The following is a 13,570-nucleotide window of genomic DNA, read 5'->3' on the forward strand; positions in this document are numbered from 1 at the left end:
GGAGCAGGGCCCTGCCTGCCAAAGCCTTGATTTTGGACTTCCCGTCTCCAGAACGTGAGAGAAGAAATTTCTGTTGTTTTAAGCCACCCAGTTTGTGGTTATTTGTGACAGCGGCGCCAGGAAAGGAATACAAACCTCTTTCCACCAGGTGGCAGAAAGCAAACCTCAATCAATTCTGAGTAATTTGATAAATTCACTTTTCCTGGGGCCAGGCTAAGTTCAAGGGGACTCATGTGGTGGCTGAGTGGGGACAGCTGGGGGCATTGGGCCCTTGAGCAGCTCCCAGCCCGGCCAGTGTCTCTGGAGGGTCCAGGTCCTGCTGCTTCTTGGTCATTCATCTGTTGCCTGGACACGAGGGCCGTTTACCTACAGGCTTCTGCAGCTTTCCCCCTCACTCCTGTCACTTGGCTATGGTCTCTGGGCCACGAGGCCCACTGGGAGGTTCTGGGGATGGGGGAGAGAAGTAGGGGGGTTGGAACCTGTCAATACCTCCCAGCTGTCACCACCTCCCAGCTGTCACCTCCCTGCGGTCACTCCACAGGCCCCTCTCCACCCTGGGCTCTCTCCTGAGCCCTCTGCCTGGTCTACACCCAACCCAGGTGACCCTGTGGCCTCTGGGTATCCAGGTCTGAGGTCTCTGAGGCTGAGCCCAGGGAGTTCCAAAGCTTTGGAAATGCAAACTGTTTTTCTCTCGAACTTTCATCCAGACCTTGGATTTCCAAAGTAAACCACAGCAACTTGAGAGCCAAGAAGGAAATCTTTGCTTCCTTCTCTCCTAGCTGCTGTGTCATCCATCCCCTTCCTGAGGGCTCAAGGAGGCTGCTTCTCTACCCGCCAGGCTGGAGCAAGCGGGGGACAGTAAAAGGGAGAAGCAGGGGTGAGCCCACACCAGCCAAAGGGCCAACTATCACCCCAGCCCCAAGTGCGGGGGGCTTTCCACGAGTGAGGATGACATGGCTGCTATAAAACGGCTCCGATTTCTACAAGGACCTAGGTATTTCTCCTTTTTAAGAACCTCAGATCTATGAAACTAATACAACATTGTAAATCAATTATACTCCAATATAAAAGAAAAATTAAAAGAAAAAAAAAAAAGACCCTCAGATCTGCACTGACCAGCAGAACTTTCTAAGATGGTGGGAATGTTCTAGATCTGCAGTGCGGACAGTCAGGTGTGGCTACTAAGCAACTGACATTCATTTGGTCAGTGGCCCCCAGGAACTGAGTTTTAAATTTAATTGTAATTCATTTTAATTTAAATAACCACAGGTACCCAGTGGATACAGTAGAAGACAAGATAGCCTCGGATAAACTGGTGTGTCCAGCTGACTGTCTACAACCAGGGAGAGGGGGGAGCACACAGAAGGAGGCAATTAGCAGTCTGGACCATAAATAAAATACACTTCCATTAAGGGCCAGTGGAGGGATTGTGGGCGAAAACCTTTATTTGCGGCTCGTACGTGGCAGCCCTCACTTTGTCCTCCATAGACAAGCCACAAAACCCAATTTGTGTGTTTACATCATTACCTCTGGGGGCTACGCATCCAAAGATCTGAACCCTCAGTCACCTGTTTCCGTCCATCCTCCCCCCGTGACAAAGCACAGACTTGGGTGGGGGGAAAGAGGGAGTGCTCTGGTTTGCGTGGATCCCGAGCCAGCATACCCACCCAGGTGCCTGTGACCAGGTGCAAGCAAGTGGGAGAATCCCGTCAGCATTCGGTGAATTTTGAACACAGCAGGGTATAGGGCCATGGAGATTACAAAATTAGCTCCAATAGAAACCAGATTTGGAGAAAAATAAGGGGGGATGGAGGCCTCCCTGAGCTGGTAACCTCTGAGCCAGAGCCGAAGGTGAGGGATTCATCCAGTGGCAGTCAGGGGACAGACTCTCCCTGGCCCAGGAAGGAACAGCCAGCGCAAATGTTCTGGGGTAGGTACAAAGTTGACCTCTCACCCCCAGACTCTGGACTGACCACTTCCCATCTCAAGCAGGCATTTCACACCAAAACAGGACTCCTGAATCCCTCCACATACACCCCACCACTTATCTCTGAGGTCACCCCAAGCCTAGAGTAGGCACTATGCTTCCCTCCTTGGCCTTGAACCTGGAAAAACTGTACCAGCCTCAAGGCCTTTGCAGTTCCGGCTTTTTGTTCTCAGATTTCTCAGAGTCTCGGTCCCTGGGCTTGAAGGGTAGCTGGGAAAATTCGCTGATAAGATGCACAGCCCCGGGCTTGGCTCCTAGGAAGCCTGGATAAAAAGGAGCCAAGGAGCCGTTGAGTTTTCCCCAAGAAAGGGGACTGGAGCTCCGTTTGCATTGCACGTTATTTAAAATTGAGGAAAAGGTTCTTAGTCCAGATCTAAGGATTGGAGTGAGAGTGCAGAAGACTCCCCCCATCCCCACCCCCAGCCATGAGCCACTCCTGGGCAAGAAGAAAAATTGACAGGGCTTCTCACCAAACAAGGCAAATACACACCGCCCAGTCCCTCCTCAAGTTGCACCCTCTGACTCCAAGCCCCTTGCCCTTCTAAATATCCTCATCCCTGCCTGGATCCCAACCTGCCTGCGACTCTGCACGCTGCCCTTCCCCGCAGCGGGACCGCAAGGGTTAAGCGGCGGCGCCCCGCGCGCTGATTGACAGCCCGGCCAGAGGCTGGGGAGAGCCGACCAATCACCGACGGCGACCGCGGCCCACGTGGGCAAGCGGCCTCGCGATTGGTCGGCACCGCCAGCGGCCGCCCGCGGAGCCCGAGCCCACGTGCAGCTGCTGCTAGTTCACTGACAAGCTTCGCGTTGCAGGTGGCGGCGGGGCGGGGCCGGGGCGGGGCCGGGGCGGGGCCCGATGGGTCAATTGGCCCCCGGGGATGGGGGGACGTGCTTCCTGTCGGCCTGAACTTGGCTGACCCCGCGGCTTCCTCCTCGTTCCTCCTGGGCCACCATCCTAAGGGAGGCGGGTAGGCCTGCTAGTCTCCTGGAGGACCCCATGGTCCCTGGGCTGGGGAGGAGCCTAGAGGGGAGCTGAGGGGCAGAAGCGAAGTAAAGAAGGGGCTTGGTGCCGCAGGAATGATTGGGGGTAGAGAGACGTCTCTTTCCTCCTGTCTGAGAAATTTCTCCTAATTCTCCTGGTCAACTCTTACTCATCCTTCAAAACCCCTTTCCAAATGATGTTCTCCCGTGCTTTAGGAAATTGTCTCAAAACTAAGGTTGAGCTTTGATATCTTTCTCTGGGGTACCTCCAGCCCTGACTGCTCCTGTCAGGGAGTATGTTTGGCACCATACGGTGCCCCCCACCTCATAGGGTGAGGCCCCAGGGGGTCCCCACCCCTAATAAGAACAGCTGGAAACACCAGAGAGTGATGAATGAAAGAACAGAGAATGTAGGGAATGCAGTGGGGTGCTGGCAGTCAGGGAGGGGTTTGGGGGCCCGGGACTGAGTCCTGGAGGAGAGAAGACCAAGGTGGGTGGTGCTGGAGGCCGAGGGTGTGTTGGGGCTAGTTCTGTCCTCTGCCACTGCCCAGCCTTCTGCGCTCATGATCTGCCATCTCCTCTTTACTTTTAGAGTCCCTGGCTAAAGTCCTTGTGACTCCAGCCTGAAGACTGACTTCTTGGGGCCATCTCAGCCCGCACGGGCACCCTCAAAGGATGGTGAGGCATTAGCCCCTGGGGGAGGGGGCAAGAGGCTCAAATCTTGTTCTCCTGCTCCTGAGGGATGGACATGGGCCGGCTGGCCAGGCCTTCAGCTGGCGACAGTAACCCATCATACTTTAAGGCACTTTCTTTTTAAACTTATTATTACCCAGGTGATAAAACATAGGGCTACATCATCTACTCAGTTAATATTTTACAAGCAAAAGTCCCTCTCTGTGCCTCCCCACCCGCCATTACTTCCCAGGGAAAACCATTTCTAACAGTTTAGGCCAGGGGCGGGCAAGCTTCTGTAAAGGGCCAGAAAGTAAATATTTTCAACTTTAGGCCAAAAATCAAGAAGGAAGATACCCTGCGGGTACTTAAGTAATAAGAGAGAAAGCAAATTACCTTCAGGTCTCAGGAGGCCCTACCTCACCCTCTTTGGGGCTGATGACCTAACGGCAGGGATACGGGGAGGCTGTGGGTTTTCCTCATCCCTCCTTCGACCTCTCCAGGCTCATCCTGAGGCCGGCCTTCCAGCCCGGAACTATCAGGACGCCCTGGATCAGCTCAAGCAGCACTTCCCCAGGTGAGGGCGATTCTCGGGGGCTGGAGGCCCCGCTGGGGCCCTAAGTCCCACCGAGGGAAAGAATCCCATCCTTGTCTCCATGGCCCAAAAGACAGGACCAGTGCTGATGGGGGGCGGGGAGGGGGGGGGAGGAGCCATATTGAGGGCTGAAGCAAAAGGAAAGGAAAACCAGTAATACCAATCCTGGCTTTCATTTAAATTTTTGATTTTGTTGTTGTTCAGTGTGAATTTGCTTGCATTCAATTATGTTTTTTAAAATACCGCATTAAAATCATATTCGTCTTGGCGCCTTCTTCAATGTGGCACCTGGAAGGGACTAGCTCACTTGCTGGAACTGCCCTGCTGGGGGGGGGGCTGGGGGCAGGGCTCATTCTGGGGAAGGGTCTTGAGGCCTCCTCTTGCAGCGGGTTTGTCTTCCCTGGCAGGTTCCCCACTCACTTGACGACACAGATGGACAGCGCTTACTACTTGGTGAGCCCCAGCCCGGGAAGCCCCGCCCTCTCTGGGAAGCCTCGCCCCGCCCCGCCCTGCCCCTACTCTCCCCACCACCACCAGGTAGCCCCTCAGGAGCCTCCTGGAAAGGCTGTTGAGTTTGGCCTCAGGATCCGGGTTTGGGGGCACCCTCTCCTCTACTTTGCTTATTTTAGGCAAGTGAGTTAACCCAGTGAGCACCAACTTCATGTGAGTTTTTCTTAATTAATAAAAACCTTGCTGTGAAAACAAGTAATTCTGTATTTAAATTAAGGAGAAGATTCTTCAGCCCACAGTTGATGAGTTAGGGGTACAGCACGTGATGGGAGTCCCTGCCCTTCAGGAATGTATGTTCTAGTGTGTGCTGTCTTCTGGAACTTTCCATAAAGATAGGAATGTTCTCTATCAACAGGGTCCAATATGGCACCCACCAGCCACATGTGGCTACTGAGCTCCTGTAAGGAGCTGAATTTTAATTGACTGAAAGTTAAAGAGCCACATTTGACTAGTGGCTACCCCATAGGACCCGGCAGCTCTAAGTGAAGGAGAGAGACAAATAAGTAAATAGAGAAACAAGATTCACAAAATGTAAGTGCTTAAAAGAAAATAAAAGGTGAAGCGGTGAAAGTGAGTCAAGATTTTGAGCTAAGGTAGTCAGGAAGGGCTTCTTGAACGTGAGACACAGTGACACCATGTCTCACTGTGTCTCACGTTCACAGTGAGACATGGAAGATAAGGAGTTCCTGCCACCCTAGAGAGAACAGGGAAGGCTGTTTCAGGCAGAGGGCACAGCCCATGCAAAGGTCCTGGGGCAGGATCGGGCCTGGTGTGTTGGAGGAACAGCGAGGAAGCCTGTGTGTCTGGAGCAGAGTGAGCGAGGGGGAGAGAGGGAGGAGGGGAGGGCAGGGAGGGAGCAAGGGCAGGTTGTGCCCCTCTTTGACCTCCACTTCATACCTAGAATGAAAACCAGGGGTCTCCCTAATTACTTCCTACTCTGAGTATGGTAGGCAGTATCCCATTTGATGAGAGCAGGGACCAGAGAGGTAGCATGACCTGCCCAGGGTCATACAGCTGGGGAGAAACATGCACAGCATTCAGTTCTGCACTCCTGCCCACTTCCATTGACCACCTCCCAGTGTGATCGCTGTTGTTCCTTTGCAGTTGCAGGAGATCCGGCAGGGGCTCCAGGAACATCGCAAGCAGGTGAATGAGTGACCAGGAGCTTGGAGCAGGGCTGCCCCTCCTTGCAAGGCAGGGGAAAGGGGGAGAGAGGGGGGTGGTGAGGACAGGGAGGGGACAGGGCAGGTCTACTGGGCCTTGTGCGCCGTGGAGGTGGACTTGAGCTTTTCCCCCTGAGAGAGGTGGGAGCCCTGGAGGGCTGGGGGCAGAGGGGGCGGGGCTCATAGTAGAATCCCCAGGGTATCCGTGGGTCCCCCACATCTCAGGAGTGCATCTCTGGTCCTGAGCCTCTTCCCTCCGGTCCTGCTCGCTGGTCCCTGCGTGCCCGGAGGAGGCCAGGGGCCTGTCAGCACATCGCAGGTTCGTTGCCTGTGCTAGGAAGGGGCTGTTATGTGCCAGGCATGGCCGGATGCGGTCTCCATGTGTCTGAGGTTCCCAAGGGCCTGGCTCACACTCGGGGGTGGGGGGAGGGACAGGCCTGCACTGGGGGCCCAGCTCCCAGCACGGGGAGCCTTGCCCAGGCTGAGCATGGCTTCCACCCCGCCTGTCCTCCCGCCACCTGGCCCCTTTCTCCTGGGTGCTGGCAGGACTTTCTGCCTGTGCCAGATGTGACTGGCAGAGGGCCAGGGCCATGTCTGCGACTTAGCGGGGCCTGGGGTGGGTAGCTCAGGGAACAGGGAAAGACAGATCCAGAGGCGGGGGTGGGGTGGGGCAGGAAGCAACCAGAACACGGTTATTCATTCAACAGATATTTATCCATCACCTCCTTGCCAAGTGCAGTTGTAGGCGCCAGGGAAATAGCAAAGGAGAACACAGACAAACCGCTGCCCTTGGGGTGAGAGGAGCTTGGTAAACAGAAGTGTCAGATGGTGAGGGCTGGGCAAGGCAGGAGTGGAATTGAGCAGCCCCAAGGCGACGTGGGGGGAACCAAGGTGGGAATGGGTTACAATTCAGGGTGGTCAGGGAAGGCTCGCTGAGAAGGTGACATTTGGGCAAACTCTTGAAGGAGATCAGAGAGGGAGTGTAGATGTCTGGAAGGAGGAGTAGACCAGGCAGAGGACACAGCCCGTGCAAAGGCCCTGGGGCAGGACCAGGCCTGGTTCATTGGAGGAACAGCAAGGAGACCCGTGTGTCTGGAGCAGAGTGAGTGAGGGGGAGAGAGGGAGGAGGGGAGGGCAGGGAGAGGACGGGGCAGGTTGTGCAGGGCCTTGTGGGCCGCAGGGAGTACTCCGGCTTTTACCCCCAGGGAGGTGGGACCCTGGAGGGTTGTGGGCAGAGGAGGGGCGGGGCCTGACTCAGGTGCTCACGCGCGCCCTCTGGTGCTGCTTTGGGGAGGATGGATATTTGGGGGCCAGGATAGGAGTTGGGGTCCAGTTGGACCATCCAGGTGTGGGAGGCTGGTCACTGAGCCGGTTTGGTGGTGAGAAGCAGTCAGAGTGTGGATGTGTCAGGAAACTGACAGCATGTGCTGAGTATCGAGACGTAAGGGGAGGAATTCCGTGGTGGTCCAGTGGTTAGGACTCCGTACTTCCACTGCAAGGGACACGGGTTCGATATCTGGTCGGGGGAGTTCTGCATGCCGTGGGGTGCTACCGAAAAAAAATAAATAAATAAGACGTAAGGGGATGAGGAGGACCCAGGAGGGTCGCCCGTAAGCACCCTCCTCCCCCAACAGAAGGCCCCAGGTGATGATCCCTAGCTGACTTGTGGTTTCGCAGGGACCACCTCCCCCTCCCCTGTTTCCTGTTCCTCGTCTCCCAGCCTCCTTGCTGTGTATTTAAAATCCTGAGCAGCAGCAGCAGTGGCAACGCCCCCGGCTCCCCAGCCCGCCTGCACACAGCTCTCCCCAGGGAGGACCAGCAGGCAGGCAGGAGGGAGCAGCACTTTTCATGCTGAGTGCATTAAAGTGCCAGTAAATTGCACATTAACGAGCCGGGGAGAATTGGGGAAGGCTCCCCTGGGCCTCGTGCTGCTGGGAGGCCCAGCTGGGGAATCCATCGCCGGCTACCCTAGGAGGCAGCCACCTGGAGCGCCCAGAGCTCAGGGAGGGGGTCCTGCTCGCCGCCACCCCCACCCCCCCGCAACCAGCGAGGGGCGTGGGGTGGGACCAGGCTGCCAGTGGAGGCAGGTAAACACTGCTGGGCCCCAGGTGTCCTTACTTTAGGAAATTGACTTTGATGCTCTGAGCCTCAGTTTTCTCATCTGCAGAATGGGAACGCCAGTGGTGCCTGTTCAAAAGAACTGACAGCCACAGGGCTTATGCCACGTTCCTTAGCAATTATTTCTTTCTGTGAACCACAATATTTCCCCAGGATTTTGGAATTCGCTCTGGGCCAGACAGCTTCTTGGCATCCACCATGGAGGGGCATGTACATTCGGAAGGCCCACGGCACTGCCTCCAAAGCCAGAGGCCAAAGACTAAATCCATGTCACCCTCTACGGTAGCCACGGGACACACGTGGCTATTTACACTTTAATTGGCAGTCAAGTGGCACCGTCCACATTTCAAGTATTCAACCTTAGCTGGCGGGTCTAGAACATTCCTAATATCACTGTATTTAGTCCATCTGGACTAAATATAGCTGCACATTCCCGTAGAGCCCCTTATCGGGCCGAGAAGGTGGGTCTCCCCACAGCGAATTCCTGGCAGTACTGGCAGTTCGTGTCTTGCGTGGTCTGTGTCCTCAGCTGGCTGCCAGGCACATTCTAGGTTCGTGCCTCGCCATCTACTCTGGCAGCCCCCAGCCCCACGTGGCTGTTGAGCACTTGAAATGTGGCCCGTGGGACAGGAGGGATTGCATTTTTAATTAAACTTAACTTTATATTTAAATAGTGACCTGCAGCCAGTAGCCACTGTGCAGGGAGGTACAGTCTTGAGGAAGGAGAGGTTAAAAACAAATCTGGTACCTGGGCCGGATAAATGCTCTTGAGAAAAGCAGTAGGACGTGCCATAGGAGGGAGCCTGTCCTAAAGGAACAGATGGGCAGCCTGCTGGGAGGGAGAAAAAGAAAATTTAGGGTGCCTTCCATGACCACAGAAACCGTTCACTTAAATCTGGAATCGGTAGTAGCCACATGGCTTGACTTTAAATATAAAATAATATAAGTGACCCTCCCACCAGGGCCCCTGACTTCCCCATCGCCAGCCCTGCTCCCCAAGAGGTAACCATCGGTGTCTTAGGATCTTTGCAATGTTTCAGCAGATTCAGATGTCGTCCCCATAAAGGGGACATGCGTACACACGGCTTTGCTTCCTGAAGCCATTTTAAGCAAGGGGGTGGCATTCAGGCTTTTGTTTCCAAACATCCCAAGAAAAGCAGCTGGATGGGAACCCCGATCTGACTTGACTTGCGACCATATTATAGTGGTGACTGGTCATTAGGGCTCAATTTTGTCACCCGCAGCCAAGGGTGGCCTCTGGGTACCGAGAGCTTGCTTTTTGCTAAGTGATTGTGAATCCACCCAAAAACGTTCAAGGGAGGCGGTGTAGCCTCACTTTGTGAACAGGGAAACTGGCTTGTAGGAAGGTATTCGCACCCAGGGCTGTCCTTTAATGAAGCTTTAGCTGGGATGATGTTCCCCTTCCAGGCAGAAAACTTCCTACAGATAGTGGAGACCTGCGGCCAATCCCTGGGCTTCCAGCTGCAGGAGGTAGGTTCCTGGGTCCTTGAGTAGGGTGGGGATAGGCTTGGGGCAAAGGGTGCATCCTCGTGTCCCTCACGACCCTGTGCTTACAGCACCAGGGAAACCAGGCGTTCCCCAGTGAGCAGCCCAACCAGGACCCCCAGCACCCAGAGGCCAAGACCACACAGCCCTCCAGTCTCCAGGGGCCAGACTTCGAAGACATCATGGCCACGAGGTCATCCGACTGGCTCCAGCAGACCCCCGGAGTGGACGACGACGCAGGCCACCAGCTAGACATGCGGCCGTCCTGGGACTCGGAGCCCCGGTTTTGGCAGGATGTTCTGACAGAGCAGCTCTGGCAGATTTTTGCTGGGACCCAGGACCAGGGGGAGCGCCCGAGACGCAGGAGTGAGTCTCCCTGAGGGTGAGGGGAAGTGGGCAATCAGGCCGCGTGGAGGGGCAGCACCGGTTGAACTGGCTTCTCCCCCTCATCCCCTTCTGTCGTCATAGCGACAGAGCAGGCGCCAGGCCAGGTAAGTAACTGGAATCCTGGGTACCCGGAAGGGTGGGCTTTGTCCTGGCTGGGCCCCCTGGCTTTGACCTCTGGATGCCTGTGGGATTGGCATGCCTCCCCCACCCTCAGCCCTTGGGTACCCTCAGAGGACCTGAGCCTGTCTGCAGCTCCGCCTGGACGGGAGGATGGGACTTCAGGCAGCTGGAGCGTCCTGTCCACACTGCCTGGGCCCGCCTACCGTGTTCCAGTTCTCAGACCGACCCTGGGCAGGTCCTTTGGTCTGAACTGATCTCCCCAATTCCCGTGGGCAGGAAAGCCAGGAGCCAGCACCACGACACTTGGGAGTGAAACTGCTCCCCAAGGACACTTTGGGTAATCCTGGTGGGAGGAGGGCAGCCCGCCCGGGTTGGGGGGGTGGGGAGGGGAGCCATGCCTGCCACTGATCCACTCTTGTCTCTGCCCAGTTCTCAGCCCAGCTACGCCCTCCCCCAGCTCCTCTGAGGGCTCCCGAAAGGGAAGCACAGGACTGGGCACTGTAGGAGAGGGGGTGTTCTCCCGCGTGGCCCAGGTGAGACCCCCGCACCCCACACAAAGGCTGGGGGGGGGGGGCTGGGGCGGGAGGAGGATGTGGCTCAGCTGTGACCTCGTCCACCCGCAGGAGCTTGCCGTAAAATCCTATCAATTTCTGAAGCCCATGTAAGTATGTCCCAACCTTGTGGTCTGAGGCTAAGGGAGCCCAGATGTGGGGGTGAGAAGGCTTCCTGGAGGAAGGGACATAAGGGTTAGGACCTTGAAGGATGAGTAGGAGTTTGCTGGGATAGGGCAAAACATGTCAGGCAGAAGGGAGCAGTGTTTGGTCGCAGGAGAAGGAGACTACTTGGAGGGGTGTGGGTAGAACCTGGGGGGATATAGAGTGCCGTGGAGAAATGAGGCCTGAGAGAACCCCAAATCTGAAAAAGAACGAAGCCCCTCTGGGGCTTGATAGGTGCCCTGATCTGGGCAGAGAGGCTCACAGGCGGGCTAGTGACCCTGAGGCCTCCTCTCCCAAGATGCTGGGACCCTGAGGACTTTGAAAACACGTGGAATAGGCCTGATGCCTTGCCCTGGCAGTCCAAGAAGCTGGCCGTGCCACACAGAGTGGAGAAGATGCGGAGGCTAGAACATGGGGAACCCGTGCTGGCCACGGCCGTCAGCAGCTTCACGCGGCACGCCTTCACCTGCGGCAGGGGTGGCGTCAAGGTGTGGAGCCTGGTCGGCCAGGTGGTGGTGGCCAAGTTTCCCGAGAGTTACCTGCGCGTACAGGTGAGGGTAGGGCTGGCTCTGGGGCGGGGCTTATGGGAGCAGGGGGAGCCCCCCCACCCTGCAGGGGAGGAAGCTCACCCCAGGCTCTGCCCACCCCAGACCCAGGGGGCCTACCTGCGCACCTGCTTGCTGTTCTCAAACAGCACGGCCCTGCTGACGGGCGGCCACAACCTGACCAGCGTGAGCCTGTGGGACCTGACGGCACCTTCCCTGTACGTGAGAGTGGAGCTGCCCTGTGCGGGCCTCACCTGCCAGGCCCTGGCCGCCAGCCCTGAGGACAACCTGGCCTTTGCCGGCTTCACCGATGGCAGCGTCAGGATCTGGGACCTGCGGAACCAGAGCGTGGTCAGGTGTGGCCCAGGGGTGGGCGGGGTCACCCTGAGAGCCCCTTCCCACCTGGACCCCTGAGTAGGGACCCAGCAGTCTCAAGGCCAAAGCCCCTTTCCTTAAGGAACTCTTGCATTTGAGAGTTGAAGACCCAGGTTCAAACCTTGGCTGGGTCCTTGAAGCCCAGTTGTGGTACTTTTTGCCTTCCTCAGTTTCCCCATCTGTCACCCGGGTGTGATTGGACGAGGGGTGTCCTCGGGGGCCCAAAGCTTAGAGTTTCAGCCCCGACCTCCCTTCCGATGCCTCTCCTGGCCAGGGACCTGCCGGGTCACCTGAACGGTGCCAAGAGCATCGCTGTCAAAGACCAGCACATCTGGACGGGGGGTCTGGACGCCTGCCTGCGGTGCTGGGACCTGAGGACCACTGGGGAGCCCCAGGAATACCAGTTCGAGTCTCAGGTGTGCAGCTGGGACGGGGCCTGCTTGGCCAGGTAGCAGCTGGGCTGTGGACTGAAGGAGGTGGACGCTGGCGGGAAGGGCAGGGGTTAGTGGTACCTCAAGTCTCAGTGGTGCTCTGAAGAGAGGGGTCCTTAGCTACATCCTCCCCAGTTGCCCAGATAACACTGGATGCTTTCATACTCTGTATCAGGGGTTCCTATTCTCATTGAGTCTCTGTGATAATCCCATGAAGTAGAGAGGACCACACCCATTTTGCAGATGAGCCAGCCAAGGCCGGATGTGTGAAGTTGCTTTTTGGGGGTCTCACAACCAGGAAGCGGGCAGGCAGTCGGCCCCCGGGATGGGTCCCTGTGCTCCTGCCACCTCTCGGGCCCCGCTGGGACCTGGACAGTGTTTCCCTGCTGCCTTCTCCCCAGATAATGAGCCTGTCCCCCAGCCCCTGGGAGGACTGGGTGCTGGTGGGCACAGCCAACGGCCAGCAGTGGCTGCAGCCCAGCCTCGGGGGCCAGAAGCACATGGTGGGGTGTAAGGACGGCACCATCCTCGGTCTCAAGTTCTCCCCGCTGGGTGAGTGGCCAGGATCGCGGCGGGGTGTCCGCCGTGGTCCCCAGCCTCCTACAGGGCCCTGCCTCACTAAGACTGACTCCACCCAGCCCTCTCTGACCCTTCCTGACCCCCCCAAGCCCTTCATCAGCAGGAACCGCCCTGAGTGATGCTCTCCACAGGGGTGTGAGGGAGGTGGGGGGCTCCCTGTTTCCCAGATCCCCAGGGGTCCAGCCCTCAGCTGCCAGCTTTCCCCATGACCGGGCCCCCCTCTGCCTTCTCCCAGGCCAGTGGTGGGTGAGCGTGGGGACGGACAACCTGGTCAGCGTCTTCAGCATGCCCATGGGGACCACGGTGGTCCAGGTACGGGGGTGGGGCAGGTGGGCGGCATTCATTGGGCTGAGCCCAGGGGTCCAAATGCAGAGACCCCCCCCCAACACCCAGGGACCACGTTTGAATCGATGGGCAGATGTTAAGGGCAAGGATGGGTGAACCCCCTCGCCCTGCTCCCCGACTCTCCCAGGTACCCGAGACGTCCTCCATCATGTGCTGCGACGTGTCCCCCAGCAACCACCTGATCGTCACGGGGTCCAGGGACCACGCCTCAGTGTACCAGATCACGTACTGAAGGCTCGCCAGCGTGAGTGGGGCGAGCACAGCTGGACCTATGATCTTTGTCACGTGTAATAAAAGCATTTGGAAAAAGCACGGATACAGTGCTGCATCCTGTCTCCTGGCCGTCTCGTGGAGATTTGGAAGGACTTTGTCCAGCCTGGGTCTCTGAGCCTTTTGAGTCCACATTCCCTGAGAATCGGATCAGAGCCACTGACCCCTGCCGTCGGGGGAACTGGACGTAGAGCCCTTCTTTTTTTTTTTTTTCTTTTTTGTTTTTGGCCACGCCACGCAGCACGTGGGATCTTAGTTCCCCAACCTGGG

General features: G+C 57.0%; 1 protein-coding gene across 6 annotated transcripts; it reads left to right on the forward strand.

Annotated features, from left to right (window-relative positions):
* The first annotated feature begins 3,468 nt into the window (after positions 1–3,468).
* On the forward strand, positions 3,469–13,342 carry TLE6 (TLE family member 6, subcortical maternal complex member). 6 transcript variants are annotated; one of them, XM_082381235.1, is made up of 16 exons: positions 3,472–3,646; positions 4,144–4,217; positions 4,643–4,688; positions 5,850–5,891; positions 9,455–9,517; positions 9,604–9,898; positions 10,001–10,023; positions 10,316–10,376; positions 10,469–10,572; positions 10,663–10,700; positions 11,054–11,306; positions 11,406–11,656; positions 11,950–12,091; positions 12,508–12,658; positions 12,921–12,997; positions 13,158–13,342. In XM_082381235.1, exons 1-16 carry the CDS (start codon positions 3,644–3,646, stop codon positions 13,260–13,262), a joined length of 1,728 nt encoding a protein of 575 aa, XP_082237361.1. In that variant the 5' UTR covers positions 3,472–3,643; the 3' UTR covers positions 13,263–13,342. The 6 variants fall into 6 exon arrangements, with proteins under 6 accessions (XP_082237359.1, XP_082237360.1, XP_082237361.1 ...); XM_082381233.1 differs by having other exon boundaries at positions 3,469–3,646; positions 10,469–10,700; XM_082381234.1 differs by lacking the exon at positions 5,850–5,891 and having other exon boundaries at positions 3,470–3,646; positions 10,469–10,700.
* Positions 13,343–13,570: the final 228 nt, after the last annotated feature.

Source organism: Balaenoptera borealis (assembly GCF_965194805.1).
Source record: "Balaenoptera borealis genome assembly, chromosome: 2".
Taxonomy (NCBI): Eukaryota; Metazoa; Chordata; class Mammalia; order Artiodactyla; family Balaenopteridae; genus Balaenoptera; species Balaenoptera borealis.